We start from the raw sequence: 22,814 nt of genomic DNA, 5'->3' as shown, positions 1-22,814 counted from the left end.
CATTAAATGTAAAAAAAAAATCTGACATCAAAACAGAGCGTGTGTGTATGTGTCAATACAACGAGCACCACTCCTCCAATCTTGCCAAAATGTTTTCACAGGGTGCTTTTCATTTCATTTACATTAAATTTGCTATTTAACCTTTTATTTGCATTACCAAATTATAGTAGTAGAGGACATGAATGGCACCACCCATGATGAAATCATCACTGATCATTGATAGACATTACCCTGAGACCACAGCACCCCATTCCTTTCCAAAGATAAACTATGTGCATGATGCCCAAGAAGAGGCGGCAGGCCGCGATGCAAAGCGTCAGAGATTGGCTCAAGTGTCACATACGGTTTATTGTCATGTATTTAATTGCAGTAGCTACAATAGTTAACATAGGTTTAGGAAGAACACATCCAAGCCAAGTCAACAGTCAACAGAGCAACAGGAAAAAAGTGACTTCAAATAAGACTGATATGGTTCCTTTTAATGTTTGCACAGTCTAAACATTCATTTTCTTGGTCGGGTCCCCTCTGGAACTGAACTGTGTTTAACAAAGGCAAAATGCAGACTTTTGAATGGCTGCAGGCCATTAAGACATGCAGCTTACAATGGAGCAGTAGTTGCATTGCTTTGCATTCAGATTTTGTTCAAAGTAAACCCCTTCAAAAGCCACAAACAAATATGTACACTGCAGGCCGAGGATGAGTTCAGCGCAGCTCTCTCTCCCCAGACACACTGACGAGGACGCTTTACACAGAATAAACTTGGTAATTAAGCAATAACTGTACAGCAGTGGAACTGTTATGCAACCACAACTTTACAGACAGGAAATAAATGAACCAATTAATTGTTTGGGATAAAGAGTATACTGATTGATTGGAAAATAAATCACAATTATATTCACTGTCCAGTTTTGTTCAGGAAAATCCACCCAAATGCTAAGTTGTCTTTAACATTGCCAAGATTAGTTTTGTTGACAGTAAATTAAATTTTTTGCATTGACGTGGGCGAAGGCGAAGGCAGGTGATGACGGTAGAGAAGAAGTACACAGCACAGCATTTAAGTGCAATCTGACACTGTGTGGAGTAAAAGTAGAGTCGTTGATGTTCTGGTGCCACAGATAAACATTCCACTCCTGAAACAGGCATTCATGTTTTGCATCTGCAGCCCAGTTTTCTAAATGTCAAATTCTTGTGCAGAATACATTATTGATCACAGTACATAATTACTTAATTACAGAAATTTGAACATCTGGATGAATTTGGGTTGATTTTCCCTTTGAAACACATTTACACAACCAACTTAGCCCCAGAAGAGAAAAGAATCCTCAGACTGTATTAGAAATAGAGCTAAGGACAAGCATTGTAGTGATGTTTGTTAAATAATATATCTTAGGACCACGTCATAGTGTAGTATTTACTTTGTACAACGGATTTCCTCTCCTTTATAATAGAGTATGCCCTCACATCACAAACGTGCTGTGTTGTGTCTCAGCTGTTGTAGAGGTTTACATGAGCTGACGTCGTTTCCAAATGAATACTGAGGATTTATCACATGATCCTTACGTACAATAATCAGCGTCTCCCGGTCTAGTGTGTTTGAGCTCATCTTCACATTCACGCAGGCGGAAAGGTGGGCTCAGTTTAGAAGAGATTGTAACTGTGTTAACTAGTTTGAAACGATGCGTCTGAAGTGGCTGTATTGCAAAATGCCATGTTGGGTGCAACTTTGTTTCATTCGAGTAATTTGTCCAAAGTAGATTGCCATAAGAGGCACTTTGCATATCTTTGGCTTTCAGAACATGTTCCCAGTGAACACCCTTCAGGGCACTACAGGCTGACAGAGAGGCATCGTCTGCTCACTGCTCATCTTTACATTTCGCTGCAGCACATTCAGCACTGGGAGAAGCTAAGCTAAGAGTGCAGTGAAGTGTTTTACATGGCAGGTCAAAAACAACAACAACAACAACAATAAGAACAAGCAGAAGCCAGCCTGTGTAATATTGCCTTGATTCACAGTTGAACAGAAATAAATAATTTCTCCGATTGAGTATTGCCAGTGCATGATGGACAGGACATGTAAAAGCCCACAAAGCTGCAATAAGCTGAAGCTTCCAGGTGATAAACAGGATTTATTTAGTTAATTACTGCATTTTTGTTTGTTTTGATCAAAATGGAGTGCAAACAACGTGATGCTTCTGAGCAATAACATGTCCATATGAAACAGCTGCTGCTTTAATTATCTGTGTAAAACAAATCTATTCTGAATAGTGGTGTTATGGAAAAGAAGTAAGTTATATCTTAAGGCATGATAGCCCTTTTAGGCAGGGAATTTGTCAATCTTCCACTGCTTTGTGGGATTGCTGAACACAGCCATGTTGCCTCTGGTCCTCCAACCAGAGGTGCCTACGGTTCCTTTCTCAATCCCAGCAATTCCACCTTATAGCTAAGATGATTTTCTGACTATGGAGGCCCAGCATCCGTCCGTATTTGTCCCCTTATCCCCAGCTGGGGGTGTTCCCTCTGCTCCCGGCTGTGTGATCTTGTCCGCTGCCCTCTCCCTGTCCTCGATTTGAGTGGTCAACGCCCCGGGCCCCTCTGTCTGGGCCAGCCGCTGTGTGACCCCTCCTCACTGTGTGCTCCCAGTGGCGAGTGCTTTGACCCGGTGTCGACTGATTGCGTCTTCCAGGAACCCCGCCACCTTCTCACTGTCATCCTGCAGAGGACACACGACCACAGAGGTTCTCTTAAAACTACACAAGACAGACGGTGATGAGAGATGGACTGTATCATGTGTCACAGTAATGTGGTGGATGCCTTTATGTTTACCTCGTTTATGAAGGCATAGTGAACAAGTTCACTGGCAAGGTCTTTGGAGGTGTCAGCTGGAAGTTTCACATGAAGTATTTCAGTCAACAGGCAATGACAAAAAATGAAGGTGAAAAGTATTCCATTTTGAAAATGTCATTTCTTATTATTTCTAATGTTTCACTGTGATCAGCTTACTTGGAAGAATGTCACAGCTTAGCTGCCGATGGAGCTTGTCGTCCATCTTCAGAAACAAAGAGAGCTAAGGAGATGAGAAGGACTCCATTAAATCAGGCAGGATTTCATTTGATCCAACACAAATCACTTCACTGGTAAAATAGCTATGATGATGTAATGAAGCAGATCACAGAGCAGCTGGACCTTAGCATCATAAAGACCTTTAAAGCTTTGACATTCTGATGAGCTGATCTCTTATGTAAGACTGAGTGTTTGACTTATTAAAGCCATACATTTGAGAAATACAAAAATCAAACCCACAAGAACATTACGCCTTCACTTTAGCTTCTCACCAATTTAACAGATAAAACTTTATAATACTGAGGTCACAATGTGTTGACCGGTGATAACATGCCACTCACATGAGTTTTGGTCCCTTCTTCATTTGACTCCAGATTACAGTGCATCTGAACAACCTAAAGCACACACACACACACACACACACACACACACACACACACACACACACACACACACACACACACACACACACACATTTCCTTCATCAAAAACTGTTTGTATTGGCGCAGGCTCTTTTTGCGTGGAGCTCATTTTAGGTCTGAGAGGCTCACCTTCCTCGTCTCCGTCTCCTGGGGTTCAGGAGTCGGGGTCTTGACCGTCTCCACCTGCTCCTGGGACAAGGACAGGGCACGAGGGACAGGGTGCGGCCGAGACGAGGCGAAGTTCATTAAGGGGTAAATACCATTCCTGAAGAGAGGAATGGTCCAAATGTTTAACCTCCAACACTTGGGGGATAAAAGTGCAGATTATTACAAAAATGACTGCTATGCTCACTTAACGTCCTCCAGAAACTTGTCCAGTTCCAAAGGAGACACATGGGAATATCTGTAGGACAGGAAGAGAGACAGAAGGACACAGTGAGTGATGTTCTTGACGTGTCCCTGGACGTTGGCATGCAGCCGTCTGTCTGATTTTACTTGAGCTGGACTCCTTGTCTGTCGTCGTGTTTGATCTCTGCCATCACAGCGTTCGGATCAAAGGACTTTGTTTTCTCCTCCACGCAGTTTTCAGGAAGCAAGTCTGTGGATGCAACAACAGATTTACACACATGCCTGAGAACTGTCTCTCTTCAAAACCTGTTATAGTTGTTCTCATAGCAGCTTGCCCAGTGTTTACAACTTCTGATGTTTTGTATGTTCTATGTTTGTATTTTCATCTCTAGGTTGATTTTGATCCGTCAATAGAGTTTTGGTTTCATTTGACAAACTTGTTGAGTATTTTAGAACCTGCAGCAGATGGACAGCTGTCAATCTCCCGGTGAGCATGAGACGAGGCGAGGCGTAGCGTGTGAGCTTCATGTGCTAAGCATGTGGCGTGCGGGGGTGAGACACTCACACTGGTTGTTGATGAGGCAGTGGGCCGCCAACAGCTTGAGGGAGTGGACCTCAAACAGCACCCGGTGGAACAGAAGGTCGTGAGCGGTTGGACGGAGTTTGGCTTCGTGACGTAAACAAGACTGTGTGAACTCCTGCAAATAGCAAAGGGACACAAGGTCAGGGTGACACATGACCAGACGCTCCTCATCTCTGCCTCTTCATCCTCCCTTTGGCTCCACTCCTCGGTATATTTGGGACATTTTGTAGACTCACTCTCATGAGAGGGTCTTCCAGAGATTGACCTGCGTTGGCTATGGCCTCCTTGGAAACGGCAGCATCGCCATTGGCCTGGATCTCCAGTACTGCCATCTATGAGCAAAAACAATCGGTCAAGACACACACACACACTGCGGGACAAAGTCAAAGAGACATCCTTTGTTGAACTCACCTCCAGAGCACAGATCCCAAATGAGAAAATGTCAATGGCATAATCGTCTTCACTGGCTGGAAACAGAGCAAAGGAGCCGGATCAAAGCAAAGACTCATTTAGTCTCTAGTCTCACTGCTATGACGCAAACAAATCTGCCCCTTTCACTCTTAGGTGAACCGTCCCTTCAGTATTAAATGAAAACAGATTGGATGTGTGAACTGCACCGTCACACTTACAGCCGTACTCCGGGGCAAAGAAGTGGAGATTCCTCTGTTCGTCCCGGTGTTGCCTGCCTTTACCTTGGACACTGGCGTCTGGAAACACTGGCGACATCAGGAACACAGCAGATAGAATAGAGGGAGAGGATAGAGAGATAAAGACACAGGAAACACTCCTGTCAGCAGCCAACACAGAGACGAGGGAGGCCTTCACAATGTCACCATACTGAAAGATCTCTCTCTTACCATTCACAAACAGTCGGTGCCACACTGTGGAAAGAAAAATGGAATATAATTGGCAATTTATGGCAATATATTACCAAGAATAATACATTAGAGTGCAGGATATGAATGAAATGAGTGGCGGGAGCTTAGTGAGCAGACCTGAGCCGATTTTGATGAGGCCGTTGTGCTGGATGAAGATGGTGTCACAGGTCAGGTTGCCGTGGATTATTGGTGGATCACAAGAGTGGAGGTAACTGGCACAAGATAAAAGAAAGAAAGGTTACCGTCTGTTTCCTGTCTGAGATGTTACGCAAATGTTACAAGTCACAGCAGGGAGGGAGGGAAGGAGGGAGGGAGGAGGGAGGGAGGGAGTACCTGAGGGCCGAGAGGATCTGGGTGCACCATCTCTTCCAGGCCTAAAATACGACACAACAGAGACTCAAATTGTACTCTAACTAAAATACAACGTCCCTCTTGTCATTCTCAGAGATAAAATGCTTATCATACATTTGTATTTAAGGAAATTTACTGTTTTGAAGAGAATAGAACAAACATAAGTTAAAATAGAAGAGACAGGGGGTGAGGATGAGATGCTGGATACACCTGCAGGGTCCCAGTGCAGGCCGAAGCCCTCTGAGACAGACAGTGCCCTGCTACATCATTAGCACTCCTGAAGTAAATAGACTGTAGTGGATCTGCATTGTGACGGTGCTGCAGTACCACAGGCTACCACCAAAGGACAGGATGTGACCAGAGTGAAAACACTGACCTTCACATTCATGGTCTTGTGGTTCTTCTTGGTCTTCTTCAGGAATTGCTTGAGGCTGCCTGAGGACATGTACTCTGTGATGAATATAACCTGTTGGTCAAAGAGAAAGGAGGGAAGAGCCACTTTTAAATAGAGGAGAGCGGGAGAAAGACGGAACAGAGAGAGAGAGAGAGAGAGGGAGAAGGACACTCACTCGAGCCTGGCTCTCCTTCATGTCCAGCCAGTACTTGTGGAACTTGACGATGTTGGGGTGTTCGACCTGCATCAGGTTCTCAAACATCTCCTTGATCTTCTCCTAGGGAACATAAGCATCAGAGACAGTTCACCTCTCCATGTGAGACACCTGAACACAGATGAAGTCTGTGCAGGCAAGAACCAAATACCTCCTGTGCTTTGAAGACCTTCTTGTCGGAGAAGAGAACCTCGTTCCACACCACCTCCACCCCCTCCTCTGTGTCCATGGCCAGAGAGGCACTTTCCACACCAGGGACATTACCTTGGCTCACCTGCAGGGGGCAGAAACACATTTCGAGTCATTCTACCATAATGCCAGGCCTCCAACTCAGGGCTTGCTGGTTTCTACACAGTCGTTTTCTTCAGTCACACTGCCGTACATTCAGGTGTGGATGTTTAAGTGATGACAGTAGAGGTGTTACAGAGCGACGGTACGGTACGGTACAGCAGGTGACGACAGAGCGTCTTCCCTGCTCACAGGCCGGGACTGAACGTTTAAATCCAACCACAGCATATGTAAGCTCCTTAGCCAGTGAGCACACCCATAAGGCCCCGGGGCATAAGCAGGTTTACACAGAGCAAACACACTCACACAACAAAACATGAACATGATCACACTCACACATCACTTCTGCTGTGAGAACATTTAGAGCTCCATATGCTCCTGATGTTCCTCTATTTCAGCGAGAAGAAAACAAACAAACACCCGGCAATTCATGATAAAGGAACAGGAAGCTCCACGTACGCTCAGAGGCAACAACAAGCAGGCATTCACACACCTATGATCAATGAATATCAGTCTGCTATTCAGCTGATCGACACTCAAGGGCGTCTGTGACGATGCAGAGAGGCAAGAGGGGCGAAAGGATGAGAGAGAAAGAGAGGGGGGGGGGGTAGAGACAAAGAGAGAGGTGGGGGGGAGAGAGAGAGGGAGGTAGAGCGAGAGAGAGAGAGAGAGAGAGAAAGAAAGAGAGAGACAGAGAGAGCGACAGAGACAGAGAGAGACAGAGAGATGGAGAGAGAGAGAGAGACAGAGAGAGAGAGACAGAGAGAGAGAGACAGAGAGAGAGAGAGACGGAGAGAGAGAGAGGGACAGAGAGAGAGACAGAGAGAGAGAGACAGAGAGGGAGACAGAGAGAGAGAGAGAGAGACAGAGAGAGAGAGAGACAGAGAGAGAGAGAGACAGAGAGAGAGAGAGAGAGAGACAGAGAGAGAGAGAGAGAACACGAGAGAGAGACGGGGGGGCACTGGACACAAGATGGAGGAGGTGGTACAGAGCTCCAAGTACAACAGGAACACAGAGTGAAGTGAGGTGTGTGTCTGGGTGTGTAATCTGGTGTGTGGTGGGCTCAGGCGGTCCAGAGCGGTCCAGAGCGGTCTAGAGCTCCATGGCCCCAGCATAAACAGAGCAGCAGCAGAGAGCAAAGAGCCGCTGGCCACAGGACACACTGCTGCCTGAGCTGGCACACCTAAATGAGTTCATCCTCACACAGCTAAATGGGTTCAGACGCAGTGCGGAGAGACGCTGTGCTTTTACTTTGAAAATTTTGGAAAACAGGATGACAGGAAGAAACCAGCTTTACATTTGATGAAAATGAAACTGTGAGAAGACACAGATAAATAAACCCCAACGCTGTTCTATCAGGGTAACATAATGGAGATGCAGCTTCATTTCTTCTTCTTCTTCTTCTTATTATGTCTTTAATCTGAAAGATGACTAAAGATTGACAATGGAGGAAGTGAGCCCCCCTGTGGTAAACAGTGGTAATGATTGTACGGTTTTGGGGTCATACATTTTCCCCAAATTAGATTCCAGCAGGAGGAGGAAGAGGAGGAGGAGGAAGAGGAGGAGTAACAGAGATGTGACATTTCTCACACTCCTGTCAGGATGTGATGAAAACTAACCGCGTTGTTAAAAGTTACACAGTGCAGCTTTGAGCCGTCTTTGAAGGCCTGAAAACTTCGAGCTGGTGTCAACAACGTGTCCATTATGCCCCCTCGTGCTCCTGTAAGTAGGGGGGCTGTGCTCTGAGCAGAAGCTTTGGGTGGAAGGTCCAGTGTTCCTCAGGAGGGCGGCACACTGAGGCCGTTGTAATCCAGCACAGCCAAAGTCACGGCTGCTGCAGTCCATTTCCCCCACTTGTCCATATCTGCCCATGCATGATTGAATATTTACCAGCTCCAGGGTCATTGTTCCACAGCTGACATTGACCTCTGACAGCCCCCCCCCCCCGCCTGCCCCGCCCCGCCCCCACCATCTAGTATCTCTGTGTTGACACAGCACGGTATAATGCAATACCTGAGCAAAGCTGTGATCAAACCGGTTCTACAAGTCACTTTGTAGCTTTGTTTACATGCAAACCTCGTCAGATCAGCGCGTGTGTTTCGTGCATTGAGTCATTTCAGAGACGTGGAGAAGGAGAAGCACAACAGCGGCGTTTCATTACTCACTGTATGCGGCACTCTGAGCAATTTCCTGTGTGGATGAAGTTAATCTGGGCGCTCCCTGCCTGCGTGTTCGTATGAAAGCTCCGCTCTGCTGCTTCCTTTGCTCCGTCTTACCCAGAACCCAGGGACACCAACATATAGACGGGCTGTGTTTACATTTAGATAATAAGCAAGCACACACGCCACTATCATCATCAGCAGCAGCAGCAGCAGCAGCAGCAGCACCTTCAGGAAAGCTTCTTACTGCTAACCACTACTTTGAAATGATTGAAAAGCATCAAGCTACTTTGACCTAAGCTACATAGCAAGCCCGTGAGGGAAAGTAGCTATAAGTACATCAAAGCTACTTCAAGGGGAAATATTAAGACATATAAGGTTAAGTTGACTGGGGAGAGTGATGCATGCTGGGAAACAAGTGGGGGAGTTGCGCTGCTGTTAGCTGTGTGTGTGTGTGTGTGTGTGTGTGTTTTCAAGTTCGACAGTTCTTAGAAATGCATTACTGCTGATTGTGGGGAAAGAAAGCAAGTGACTGGAAAAGCTACATTGATTTGAAAGTAGCTGAGCGACTGTCAAGCTAGTGAAAGAAGTAGCTGAGTTGAATTGGAGCTTTGTTCATTAACCTCACATACACTCAAACGACACAACCTGCGCCGCCTGAGGCTCCACATTACACACACACACACACACACACACACACACACACGCACACACACACTCTACGTGTTGCAGCACGAGCTGGAGGTGAATAGAATATCCTCTCACTGCATTTTATGAATTAATGGCCACTTCTGTTTCAGGTTTTCCATTCTGCAGACTCTCCAAAACGCTCCAACATTCATAGAAAGTTTTGTAAAATCGCCAGGATATCATGTTAACAACCAGTGGAACACTCCAGACTTTGCTCCGGACCAGCAGACGTGAAGCCTCAGGCGCTGAAGCGTCTGAATCCTCTGCTAGTTTGTCGTCTTCAGGCTCCAGCACCTCGTCTGAAGCCCCGGCAGCTGAGGACTAGACTTCCAAACGTCATCATTTCTGCTTGTGTGTTCAGACAGACCAGAGCTCTCACTTTGGTGGAGGCCACAGATATCTTGGTGTGGGTCTAAAAATACCAGCCAAAAGCAACAGAAACCTTTCACTACATGTTTTTAACCACTGTGGCTTCTTTAGAGCTCAACCTGCAGTAACCCTGCAGCTGCAAAGGCTCTCTGCAGGGCGGCAGTGGAGCAAACGGACATTACCAACAGAGTAATCTCCTTCTCCAGCTCCACTAGAGAAGCTAATCTGATTACTGGCATTAGTGGGCTGCAGCACGACGCCTCCACTCGCTGACAGCAGTGGAAAGGATGGATCCCGTAGTTTAAGGACGGGAACATGGGAGTTTCCATTGCCGTCTGTGTTTGGGTGTTGTTTATTTTTTCTGGATGTTGTGAAACACTCGGTCCCCTGTCCCAGCGTGGACGTCCCAACGGGGTCCGTTGCCTGGTCATGGTAGCGTGCGACTCGTAAACAGCGCAGTGGTTCCTGCACTGTGATTGGCTGTTGGAAGGAAGGTGGATCTGGGGCGTGGAAAAGGGGATTTTAGGATCATGTGTTCATTTCAAAAACAACAGCAGCTCTGCTTGGATGTTGAAGGCCGTCACACTCTGTATCCCTGTGCTCTTTCACAAACCACCTCTGAAAATGAGACAACAAGGGGTGGATTGTTGAGTTGCGAGCGAAGCACAAAGAGCTCTCACTCAGGTTTGGGAGTTCTTCATTTTTCAGCATGATCTCCTGGCAACGCAAGCATTTCTGCCTATGAAGCAGCAGGGGAACTATTCCAATATCGCTGATGTCCAAAAAGCTCCACAGCTGATGGGACATTATTGGAGGGAAGTTCCAGCCAAATCCTTTCTCATATTTGGGAAGCTTCAGGCGTCTGTAGAGGTCGGATTAGGCGAGGACGGTGGAGGCTGAGCTGATTCAGAGCCACAATCACGTGTAGCTGCCAGTTTACATATAAGACTCTCCATCTTCATCAGCTCACTAGCCACTCTGCCTTCATATGCAAATCACTTCAGCACTTCTACTACTTCCTTATGTGTTAGGCTTAGAATTTATCAGTCAACCCTCCTGACATTGCATATTGCCTCAGATGGAGGAGTGGCCACATGGTAACCTGCCATGCCGCTGTGTCTTAACTGCTTTAATATGAGATGATCCTGCCTAAGCCCCAGTGATAAACACAGGAGATTACCCACAATCCAGCACTCCAGCGTGTCAGAGGGAAACCCTGCACCCCGGGGTCTCATAAAACAGTCGTCGCCGCATGTTTCTCATTATCCAAAGGGTTTTACAGAAGGTTATACGAGTCTCAGTGGTTGAAAAAATGAGATTAAACGTCGTTAACTGATCTATGGTTCGTTTCCTGCAGGACTGAGTTTATACGGCGTGCAAGGCATCCGTCACATCGCAGCCAGAGGAAAGATTCTACCACTAAATGTTTAAAGCGGTAATGACAGCGCCACCATTAGGCCGAGCCGTGTGAAGGCATCATGGCTCCTTCTCTGTGTCGTCAGGTAACAAACAAACAAACAAACAGGAGTGAAAGCCTGAGCACAGTGCTGAGTAAGTGCTGAGTGAGCAGAGCAGAGCAGAGGAGCAAGGCAGCGCCGCAGCTCTGTTGGTGCAAGCAGACGGCTCCATGCAATAAAAGACAGAGCTTCTTTGTCTGAGTGTGTGTGGGCCCGAGCGCCATCGCGGCAGAGAGCCTGCTCTCCTACACGTTGGTATCTGGCCTTCACAGAGATCAGACGCTGCGCCGCATCCATACTCAGTAACAAGGTTCAGAGCAGCGAGAGCAACGCCCGGATCACCTGGGTTACTCTGCGTGTGAGGCAGAAGAAGAGCAGCAGGGGCGTGTTGCATGCGGACGGGCCGGTCAGAGGAGAAGAGGCAGAAATGTGTTTACAGTGAGAAGAGCAGTCAGAGGATCACTCAAAACCAAGGAAGAACAAGTAAAGGTCCTGTGACACTGAGCTCAAGCTGAATCTGACCCCTCATTACATCGCTCCTTAGGGTTCAGCTTTCATACAGTAGTAAACAATGAGAATAGATCTTTGAGTGAACAAAGTCATATTTAGATAATATGAGAGATTTTGTGCTGATGAGCCAATGTTGATCAACCGCTGAGGCGTCTGAAGCAAAGTGATGAAGTCCCACTCCTTCTTCTCCGTCTCAGGCCCGCTGACCGCCCGCTGACCGCCCGCTGACCGCCCGCTGACCGCCCGTTGACCCTCCCCTCAGCAGACACTCTACAGTCGGCCAGCATGTGTCTGACGCCGCAGGGGGTCACATGTTCTGCAGCACAATCAGGTCAGCATCTTGGCTCAAGTGTGCCTGCTCAGCATAAGAGAAGCTGTCTGGCAGATGAAGCAGAGAGCAGAGGACAGAGGACAGAGGACAGAGGACAGGAGTGGAGCCTCCCCTGTCAGGGACTCATTAGACAAATTCAAGTGAACTCTGCAGCATCAGGCAGATTGATCTCTTTAATATTCCCATGATTGACTGACTGAATGAGTGAGCGGCAGCCTCAGACCATGAGAGGTTCAACCTCTGTCACGGGACAGACAAGGTCACGCAGGATCATGAGCCGATATTAGACAAGATTAGCTCTCATCATGTCTCACGTCTTCATTTTCTCAGTTGCAGGAGGAATGTAGGCGAGCGAGGCCGGGGGGGGCGGGGCGGGGGGGGGGTTGGGGGGGGACCCTGATCACAACATGTTTGCTTTCTGCAGGCGCTGCCCTACTTGAACGTGGCCTTTGCCTTTGTTCGCCTTGTGCAGTGGAGAGATAAAAGCCTGCGTCTGAATGTTCCAGGGTTACAAAGTTACAGGAGCCGCTCTGTCCTCGCTCTCCCAATGTCAACATGTTGTGACAAAGCTTCAGGTTTACAAGGCCGGCGGGTGACGAGCGGCTAAACCACACACAGCTGCATCAGAGACGTCTGGAGCGGCGCCGCCGGCCGGCCCAGACGCCACCGGCATCCAAAGTGTTAAAGAGTTCTCAGAGTCCTCAGAGTTGAGGCTTGCTGCTGCGGTACAGGGGCGACGTGAGTGTGTGATTGTGTATCTGTGTGTGAGGTTACAAGATTGTGCAATACACAAACAGGTGTGTCACTGTGTGTGTGTGTGTGTGTGTGTCAGTGACAGAGGTCAACTTTCACACTTGTTTACACAAACAAGAGGTCACAAACGCTCTGTGCTGCTCTCTGTCCTACTGGTGTGGATATTTTCACACAAACTCCAGAGCAGAAATCTGTCTTTGTGCGTTTCACTTGTCACTGTGTCGTCTCTTCTTTGTTTTCCTGTGTGTTGTCTGTTCTCTTTTCCCACTTCAGACCCGCCTCCCCACAGGAAACGGGCCATTTCAACCAATCAGATTGTGATTACGCAACACCTCATGTTTACTCGGAGAGCGGCGGCCTCCTGTTGATCCGTGATCACACATACACACATACACACATACACACATACACACACATACACACACGGCAGACATGTCAGTTTGACTTGAAATGCATTAAGGACAAACAGTGAGAGTTCAGTCCTGCTGTGCAGCCCTGAGTCCAAGTGGAGAAAGCACAAGGTCGGGACGCCGAGATACTTTATCTACTATTCCACAGTGTGTGTGTGTGTGTGTGTGTGTGTGTGTTTACTCATTTTAGAACTCAAACTCTCAAGGCAGGAGAGATAAAAGCAGCGTCACTCTGAGGGGTTAGAGGACAGAGAGACTCGCCGCCTTCATCCTAAGGGAGACGTACTGTACCTATGTGTGTGTGTGTTCGAGTCCCGCATGAGGGACTTAAAGAGGCGCCATCTGTTAAGCGTGTGAACAAGCATCCTGACACACAGAACTGGAAACAGAACTGTCATTAGCTGACAGTTAAAGAATAGTTTGGGCCTGTGGCAAGAAACAACACCCAGCCTGATTATAGCTCAGCACTCACCTGGGTGTGTGTGTGTGTGTGTGTGTGTGTGTGAGAATCCTTTAAAGAGTCATGTCACACAGAATTACAAATGTTCATATTAAATCATATTTCTGAGCTTTGGCTTTGTTTGTCAAACCAGGAAATCAGATTCTACGCCTGAACAAGATTCTATAAGTTGTGAGGCTGAAAGGTTTGCGTCCTGGCGAGGTTAATACCTCCTTCCTGTCCTCCCTGGGCGAATGTTCCAGGTTAACAAGCTTGACCTGTTTGGTGTGTCAGTCTTAATAAAGCAAACAGCGCCTCGGATCAAAAGGAGCGCCGGCTTTGGCTGGAAGCCTGTGGAGAAACAAACACGGCGTGCAGCTGAAACCCATTTGAAGCGGAGGTGTGTGGAAGCGGAGCGACGAAGCTTCTGCACGTTTTTCCATCATCCAGTTTATCCAGCACAACCCACCGCTGATCGAGAAAAACCAGTTTGCACGATATACAAACTCTCTCCAGCTCAGCTTCCTGTCTGAAGATCTCATCTCCACGTCTGCCTGCAGGCAACAAACGCACAGCTTCAGGAAATTCCTCCACAGGGGGGGGGGGGGGGAGAGAGAGAGAGACAGAGAGAGAGAGAGAGAGACAGAGAGAGAGAGAGAGACCTCCTGCTCACTAACCCCAGCATGAGAGACAGATGTGCTCCGTCCATCCTCTCACTCTGGGATCATCCCACACTCACATTCCACCTTTCTGTCTTTCCCTTCAGATTAAAGCGCCGCTCTTCCCTCTCGTCCAACTTCCTGTTCTGATCCAAATCATCAGCAGAAATCGAAGAAGAAGAAAGGAGTCGCTCTGTTTGGATTACCATCGCCTCCAGCCAAACTAAACTCACTCACACTTCCACAACGTTGGCACCAGAAGAGCACAGAAGCAGAGAGGAGAAGGTTTACAAAACAAGGACGGATTGTTCCCAAATTGGTTTCCCCCCCCCACTTACAATAACACTCCAATTCCCAGAATAGAAGCGGCGGCTTTAATTGGTTGAGACTTCGCTACATTGCAGGCAGCTTAAAGGGTGTTTGTGTGTGTGTGTGTGTTTGCCTTGACCTGAAACTGGCCTCCTTCCCATTCCTTTAACAACATCTGCAATTGACTGTGTTCTTGGAGAAGCTTAACAGCGTCCGCCCAAGTATTAAACTTCTCCATAAAGTGGGAAAAGCTCTGCCCACTTCATGCTTGTAAATGTCCACACACACACACACACACACACACACACACACACACACACACACACACACACACACACACACACACACACACACACACACACACACACACACACACACACACACACACACACACACACACACACACCCACACACAGGGAGGCCCGGCGTCTCTGCATCTCTTCTGCTGCAGTGAGTGAAAGCGGTGACTCAGGCTAAAAGCTCAAAGCTCCACAGACTTGGCAAACAGTGCAGAAACCTATTGAGCATGGCCACAGCGGCCAGAAGCAGGGAGAGCTGCGGGGCCGACGTGCCGGAACATGTCGGGGAATAACTTCGGGGACAGCTCGGCTCGTAAGGAAGCAGCAAACAGAAACGCCGTGCAGGAGAGAGGGAGAGAGAGAGAGGCAGGGAGAGTGAGAGACAGGCAGAGAGAGCGAGACGGCGTGTGAGACAGAGTGAGCGAGGGGCAGAGAGAGTGAGAGAGAGGCAGAGAGAGTGAGACAGAGCGTGAGCGAGGGGCAGAGAGAGTGAGAGGGTGAGTGAGTGAGAGGCACAGAGAGTGAGAGAGAGGCAGAGAGAGAGAAAGAGAGAGAGAGAGAGACAGAGACAGAGAGAGAGAGAGGTGTGAGGACCTGGTAAAGTAAGTGTGTGTTTCTGCCTTGCACCGACTGGAGTGTTTCCATGAGTGGCGCTCGTTTAGAAGGCCAAGCTGACGCAAAGAGAACGAGCGAGAAGGAGATGGAGCAGAAAACACGTTCTGACAGCAGAGTCATGCTGATCTGGTCTTTATCTCCCGGAAGGAATTAAGCAGAGAAAGTGAGCATCAACCTGAGCTGCAGCCGGGGGGGGGGGGGGGGCGTTCATTCATGGAGTCCATATTTAATTCATCAGGCTTCTCTCTGATTGGCACTTCACTTGAATGGCCGGACTTCCTGTCAGGAGACCAGGACCAGGACCAGGACCAGGACCAGGACCAGGACCAGGACGCTCTGTTTCTGCATGTCCTCTGCAGCTTCTGCACACTGAGGTTCACTCAGTGTGATGCCTAAATGTGAACGTGAAAGTCGCCCGCTAGCTCCTTCCCCTACCTCAGTCTGGAGCCGTGCACACACAGATTTCTATGTTTGGTTGCAAAGGTCAAGCTAGTATGATGTCATGAACGACACTTTGACATTCACACGTGTTCTTTGATCAAAGCGTCGAGCAGCGAGGGGGCGGAGGACTTTGCCCTCTGCTGGAGCGTGGGGGGGAGGGGCCAGACGCTCAGATTTAATGGCACAGCAGCCAGAACGCTACACCAGAATAAGTCAGCGACCCGGGCCGCCGCGTGCGCTGAAGGTCTCTGCAGCTCCGTGAACGCGTGGAGACGCACGTGTCTCCTGGAGGAGGAAACCGCTTCATGCCAGCTTCCCCGTCTGACGGGCAGAAAATGCTGGGCGTCTCCATTTCACACAGCTGGAACAGAAAGCGCTGACGGCGAGCTCCCCCGTACATCCCACCGGCTCCGGTGACCCAGAGGCCTCCGTGCTCACGTTTCACAACCAGGCCACGGGCGACAGGCTCCCTCAGGGCCGACCACTTCATCAGCTACTCTGCGCGGATCGAAAGACGGAACATCCTGCAACTAGCCCAGGGTCGACGCCTTCCAGAGAACATCCCGATTAGCCCGTTCAGAGCGGCGCCCCACAGGCTGAACACCATCTGCTCTGTTGTTTGCTGTAAAGCTGCTCACATCACAGACAGAAGCTCCGGGGAATTCACAATGTGTCATGGCAACAGGATCCTCATTAATGCATCTGTCAGAGTCTAGAGTCTCTTCCCACCCTTCTGTCCACACAGGAGCAGTGATTACCTCAGTTCATCATCAGGGACGCTCAACCAGGAGGCCTCCAGTCACAGCTCAACCATGGACCAAACACAGACACAGCTCACAGGACAAACTTCACGTGACGAAGATATTCACAGTCTATGTGTAGAGCTCCTCCTCATCCTCCTCCTCCTGGCAGGTGAAGCTTCACTAAGCCGAGTGTAAAACCGTCAACGCCGCGCTACACAAGTGCTGCTGGCTGTTCAGTGTAAACACTTTGGCGTGTCCGTGCAGTGAAACATGTCCACCTAAACACGGCAGCCATGTTGGTTCCTCTCAGAGCCAAGCAGCGGTATTTCACTACATTTAAGCATTTTTAAGAAGGTAAAGGAACTTAAAAAGCAGAGTTCCAGCGCTCAGATGTGATCACTGGATACAAACACTGCTCTGATGTTCAGTGATTACTTCAGGGCCTCAGCTGTGGAGCCATCAGAGGTCAGAGGTCATTACAGTTATGAAAGGTTATTAAAACGTGACCCCGTGAAGAAGCTGTCGCCTTCTCCTCTCCTCTCCCCTCCCCTCCTCTCCCCTCCTCTCATCTCCTCTCCTCTCTCTTCATGCTCCAGCCATCAGGGCAGAAAGCGTCATGGACTCATTCATAAATGTGTCAGCGGCCGCTTTTGCGTGGTGTTGGATTCCCTCGGGCCGCGTGGCGCCGAGAGTGAGGACTAATGACGAGGAACGACGGAGTCAAACCAAGGAAAAGGAACGTGTGGAGCACAGGAAATGACTTATCGGGTCAAAGGTTAAACTCCTCTTTTATTGACACAGATCTGGTATTAAACTTCAGGTTGGCAGTCGGCAGAGACAGTCAGAGTCCCAGAGAGGACGGAGGTCAGAGAGAAACCCGAGAGGTGAGATGTGATTCCTCGTAGGGCAGCTGTCAAACCCTGAAGCATGCCTCCACTGCTGGACTATTATGGGATGGCAGTCATTAGGAGGATCCCCTCAGGACAGGCTGAGCGCCGGCGAGCTGCAAGTTGCGACACGACGTGAAGCCGAGGAGGAGCCGGCGCCTCGGGTTCATTAGCTCAGTTTAATGAGTCGCTTTAAAGACACCAGAGAAGAATGATGGAGGTTTACTGAACAATATAAACAAGGGCTGAGTTAAGGCCACGAAATGGGATGAAGAATTCTGCAGAGAAAATGCTAAATCAGAGGATGTGCGAGTGTGAGGCAGGAGGGGCAGAGACGTGTGTGTGTGAGGGAGAAGAGAAGCATGTGTGTGTGAGGAAGAAGCACTCACATCTACTCTACATTAGACTGTCTGTGTAAAGGAACGCATGGATGTGTGTGTTCTGCCAGGAGGAGGTGAAGAAGAAGAAGAAGAAGGCGTCAGGTCGCGTTCACTCGTTGACACGTCACATGATGTAGCACACGGATGGAAGTGCGCCGTTTGAATACGATCACATGACCTGACACACTGCTGCTGCTGCCAAAAGCTGAGACCAGCATGTGAACGCTGACACACGCCTGAGACTTTGACACACACACACACACACACACACACACACACACACACACACACACACACACACACACACACACACACACACACACACACACACACACACACACACACACACACACACACACACGCTGTTTGAATGTTTGCATAGGAAAGCAAGCAACCACCTGCCCTCCGGCCCCGCCCATCAGATCAAAGATGGATCCACTACAGGAAGTCCAGTCTGCTGCATTATGGAGCTGCGGTCAGAATCTGAGGGCCTGGACTGTAAACACACCACCTGAACACAAGCAGGCAAAGGAGGAAGAGTTCTCCCTCTGCAATCATTAACAGGAAACATCCCTGTCTCAGTCTTTTAAGAATGACTCAGTAGGGTTTCATCAAACATCCTGTGACGACCTGGAAGTCCCGATTGCGACTTCTTCACATTTGCTTATGGAGCAAAGTGCAGGCAGTGAGTTTGCCACGCAGGACGGCCGACCTCTGAGGCCACGCTGTGATGCCGTGCCGTGACGCCGTACACCAACACGGCCCGGGCGCCCACGGCAAACGAGTCCAGAAACATCACGTGAGAGCGTTGTGCGTTTATTTGAATGGCGAGGAGGCGGAGGAGCAGGTATGTCGGCGTGTGTTCTGAACTTTCACACACTGACTTATTTACTGAGCAGCGGCGTGTTTAAGGCCCGCAGCTCCGACACGCCCCGGCCTGCTGGACACGCAGACCAGGCGCACACACACAGCATGAAACACGGCTTTGTTTGGTAAGACAATGTCACACGTTCTTCATTACTTGGCGTTTTTTCTTCTGAGTAATGCTGGCACCGGCCCGTTAAAGCTTCAAACAGCTGAGACGTGTGTGTGTGTGTGTGTGTGTGTGTGTGTAGCCATTTAAAGGGGACACGCGCCGATTTACAAATTCTTATTTTTCAAAGCCTCCGCAACGCACCGACCCGCCTCTACTCCATGTCTCCCTTGCTGCAGCACCACTGTGCACACTGAAGTCTGACCTTGGAGGCCCAGTGCTTCGTTTGCTCGCCAACACGCCGACGCACGGACAGGAAACGGTGACTGAAGCAGAGAGACACTCAAGCTGGACCAGGTTACATGTTCACGTCAACATGCCACAGGAGGGCGGAGCCTCTTCTGTAGGCCTCAACCTCAAGTTTGGCAACTCAGATAATGCACAACACACACACACACACACACAGACACACACAGGAACACACAGATGGGTAATCAATGACCGGAAACGCAGTGGTGTGGAAGAGGGGTAGTGCAGGGGAAGTGAATGTGTGCGTGTGTGTGTGTGTGTGTGTGTGTGTGTGTGTGTGTGTGTGAGAGAGAGAGAGAGAGAGATCCATCATACCAAATCCAGTGGAAAGAGGAAGGTCAAGTGACTGTGTGTCGGAGAGGGCGTGTGTGTGTGTGTGTGTGTGTGTGTGTGTGTGTGTGTGTGTGTGAGAGAGAGAGAGAGATCCATCATACCAAATCCAGTGGAAAGAGGAAGGTCAAGTGACCGTGTGTCGGAGAGGGTGTGTGTGTGTGTGTGTGTGTGTGTGTGTGTGTGTGTGTGTGTGTGTGTGTGTGTGTGTGTGTGTGTGTGTGTGTGTGTGTGTGAGTGAGATAACCTTCCTGCTTCATTTCTCAGGCTTATCTGTGAGTGTGTGTGGAGGCGATACTCAGTCGGCTCCTTCTCTCTGATAATCACTAAACTTTTCAAACTGGTGGTAGACGAGCTTCAGCCATGTCACGCTAACATACACACACACACACACACACACACACACACACACACACACACACACACACACACACACACACACACACACACACACACACACACACACACACACACACACACACACACACACACACACACGTCAGTGCTTGGCTGCTGAACACTTTGTTGATATGAAACGCACAAACTACAAATGGCCGCAGAGTGATGACCTGCAGAGGACGCCGATGTGGAACATGAGACGGAAAGAGATGATAACACACATGTACTGTGTGTGTGTGTGTGTGTGAAATAAGGTCAAGCTCCCCCCTACATGCTCCTAACACTCATTCGGGTGCAGGCCGTGCCCCTCGTAGGGTCGACACACACGGGGTTAATGAGCTAACCAGCACCTGCAGCACAGAGCTCTAACTTCCTGCAACAACAAACTCCATGTTTATGAGTCGGAGTTCCTCCTCCGGATCAGGAATTCTCACATAAAGTGCATGTTTGGGTTCTTTCATTAGAGGCCTGAACCCTGCAGGGCCTCACATCCTACATGTGAGCCCTGGATCAGGACTCTGGAGCCGCTTTGGGAGAGATTTAGGAGTTTCAGAATGTAAACCTGCCTGCTGGGACTCCAACCAGACTGTGACTCTGCCCTGGTCCCCCTTGACTTTAGGGGCCGGACCGGATCAAAGCTCTGGGGTCTCTGATGGGGGGGGGGGGGGGGGGTGGCGACATCAGGCAGCAGCGTCAACACAACCAATAATCACTGAGGCAGAGGATCGATCCACTAAACAGAACACACACACACACACACACACACACACACAGACACAGACACAGACCTGCTCCTTGCGCTTCTGCCAGCGGCCACACGGGCTCTCCTCCAGGATCTCGCTCTCATCCTCGCTCTCCTCCTCCTTCCCCTCGGATCCTGATTTCCTCTCCGGGACGGACATCGTCATGTTAACGCCGTTTCGCCACGGTTCCTCCCCGCCGTCGGTGTTTGTTGTGTTTGTTGTGCTCGGGGAGACGCAGACTGTCTGCCGCTCGTCTGCGCAGTGAAGAAAAAGCTCCAGACGCAGCGCCGCTCAGCCCCCGCGGCGCTCAGAACATGTTGCAGAGAAACACGGAGAAAGGTGAAGCGGCACCCAAAGGTGTCCGGCGGGGCAGCTGAGGGGAAACACGCGGCCCCTCACGGCAGCGGCCCCGGACACGGCCGCGGAAAGAAGTGCACAAGGCGGAGGGACACAGCGAGTCCTCACTTCGTGCGCTGGCGACTGCGTGCGAATTAGATTGCGAAATTGTTCAGTGTTGATCGGCACATTCACAGAGAAACAGCCGCGGACGGAGCGCCTTCAGCGGGCAGCGATGGATCCCGAGTGCCGAGGGTTTCACGGAGCTCGGCTCGGTCCTCGATCATCTCCCACACGCGTCGCGTCGCTGTCGGTCGGTCGGTCGGTCGGTCGGTGCGGAGCGGCGGGCTGTCAGCCACGGTGCGCACCCAGATGGAGCGCAGGGCCGCAGCGCAGCTAATACACACGCAGCGTGTTTTCCAGCTGCGCACACACACGAGCGGAGCGTCACTGCGCATTACGTAACTGGAGTTTCAAAGGGTTTTTATATCTGTTATGGGTTTGAGATCTGTTCTACAGCTCAGGATTCATTCAATTATCTTAGTGGGTTCTATTCAAAATGTAATCTATTTCAAAGTGTTTACAAATATAATTAGAAACATCACATACATGTATTTAATACAATGTAAATGTGTAATATTTATAATTTTTTACTCATAGACCACAGATGACTGCCTGAACTCTAAATTCCGTTCCTAATTTCAAACCCATTTCAGATCAGACTGACTCAATTCTCTGTCTTAATACATTTGCTTGCCCAAACTATGAGCACCATCCAGCCCTTAAAGCCCAAACCTGTTCACAAAGGTTCCTGCGCATAAACCAGGCAGATTACGGTAAATCAGTGAGCAGCAGGCAGAGAGAGAGCCAGGGTGAGTTTAGGCTGCCATCTAGTGGCCAAGCTCGGAAACACACATGGAACCAGGAAACTAAACGAGTTCATTTGCTGTAAGATTCAAGATTCCAACCCCAGCATTGGCTCTGTAAGTGTGTCTGTCTCAGGTCTGCACACGAACGAGCCTCTTCATCTTCATCTTCATCACACAGTGCTCACACTCCTTGCCAACCGCTCTGTCTCTCTGTGAAGGAGATTTACTCTTGACACCAGAGAGGCACCAGAGCGAATAGTGCCGTCTAGACAAGTTCACACACACACACACACACACACACACACACTGTTGGGAACTCAACACATTGTATTGAATCTGTTTCCTTGCTTTCAGTCCTGATATCAGTTCACCTGTGAGGAGAGGAGAAGTCAACAACAACCAAACACATTCACTCACTCGGGCCTTGACTGTGACTCCGCCCCCTACCTGCATTGACTCATCCCTGTATCCCCCCCCTGCCTCTCCCACACACACACACACACAGGCGCCGCAGAAGAGTTAGTGCGACATCTTGTGGCCTTTTGTGGAAACTGCAGAATTAAAACGTTGGATTCGTGCACGTTACGCAACATGTGTGTGATGTTTAAGATGATGATTGTTATCCATGATGTAATCCTCTGGCATTGTGTTTCTCCTCTATCTTTTATTTTTGCTCCTAATAAAGTGAATGAATAAATGTCATAAAGATAAAGAGGCATGATGATCGACTCAGAGCTGCATGAAGTATTAACTGTAGTTTTGATCCACAACACAACTCAGCCATCTGTGCCAACAATCAAGATTTACCCTTCAGGAGCAACAAGTAGGAACAGGACAGGAAGTGAACTCCTGTGGCGTGTGAGGAC

At 49.1% G+C, this 22,814-nt stretch overlaps 1 protein-coding gene across 1 annotated transcript; it reads right to left on the bottom strand.

Annotated features, from left to right (window-relative positions):
- Positions 1-328: 328 nt before the first annotated feature.
- On the bottom strand, positions 329-21,462 carry nrbp2b (nuclear receptor binding protein 2b). Its single transcript, XM_076170413.1, has 18 exons — positions 20,789-21,462; positions 6,402-6,524; positions 6,212-6,313; positions 6,019-6,108; positions 5,625-5,665; positions 5,409-5,503; positions 5,271-5,294; positions 5,043-5,129; positions 4,825-4,880; positions 4,650-4,745; positions 4,396-4,528; positions 3,978-4,080; positions 3,835-3,885; positions 3,612-3,747; positions 3,402-3,455; positions 3,001-3,064; positions 2,824-2,879; positions 329-2,710 (listed from the first exon to the last, which is right to left on the bottom strand). The coding sequence occupies exons 1-18, from the start codon at positions 20,906-20,908 to the stop codon at positions 2,624-2,626; spliced, it is 1,518 nt and encodes a 505-aa protein (XP_076026528.1). The 5' UTR covers positions 20,909-21,462; the 3' UTR covers positions 329-2,623.
- Positions 21,463-22,814: the final 1,352 nt, after the last annotated feature.

Source organism: Genypterus blacodes, unplaced genomic scaffold (genome assembly GCF_046128005.1).
Source record: "Genypterus blacodes isolate CSIRO-AG114 ecotype Tasmania unplaced genomic scaffold, CSIRO-AGI_Gbla_v1 ptg000218l_1, whole genome shotgun sequence".
NCBI lineage: Eukaryota > Metazoa > Chordata > Actinopteri > Ophidiiformes > Ophidiidae > Genypterus > Genypterus blacodes.
The sequence above is the reverse complement of the archived record's forward strand: the minus strand, read 5'-3'. Positions and strand labels throughout refer to the sequence as shown.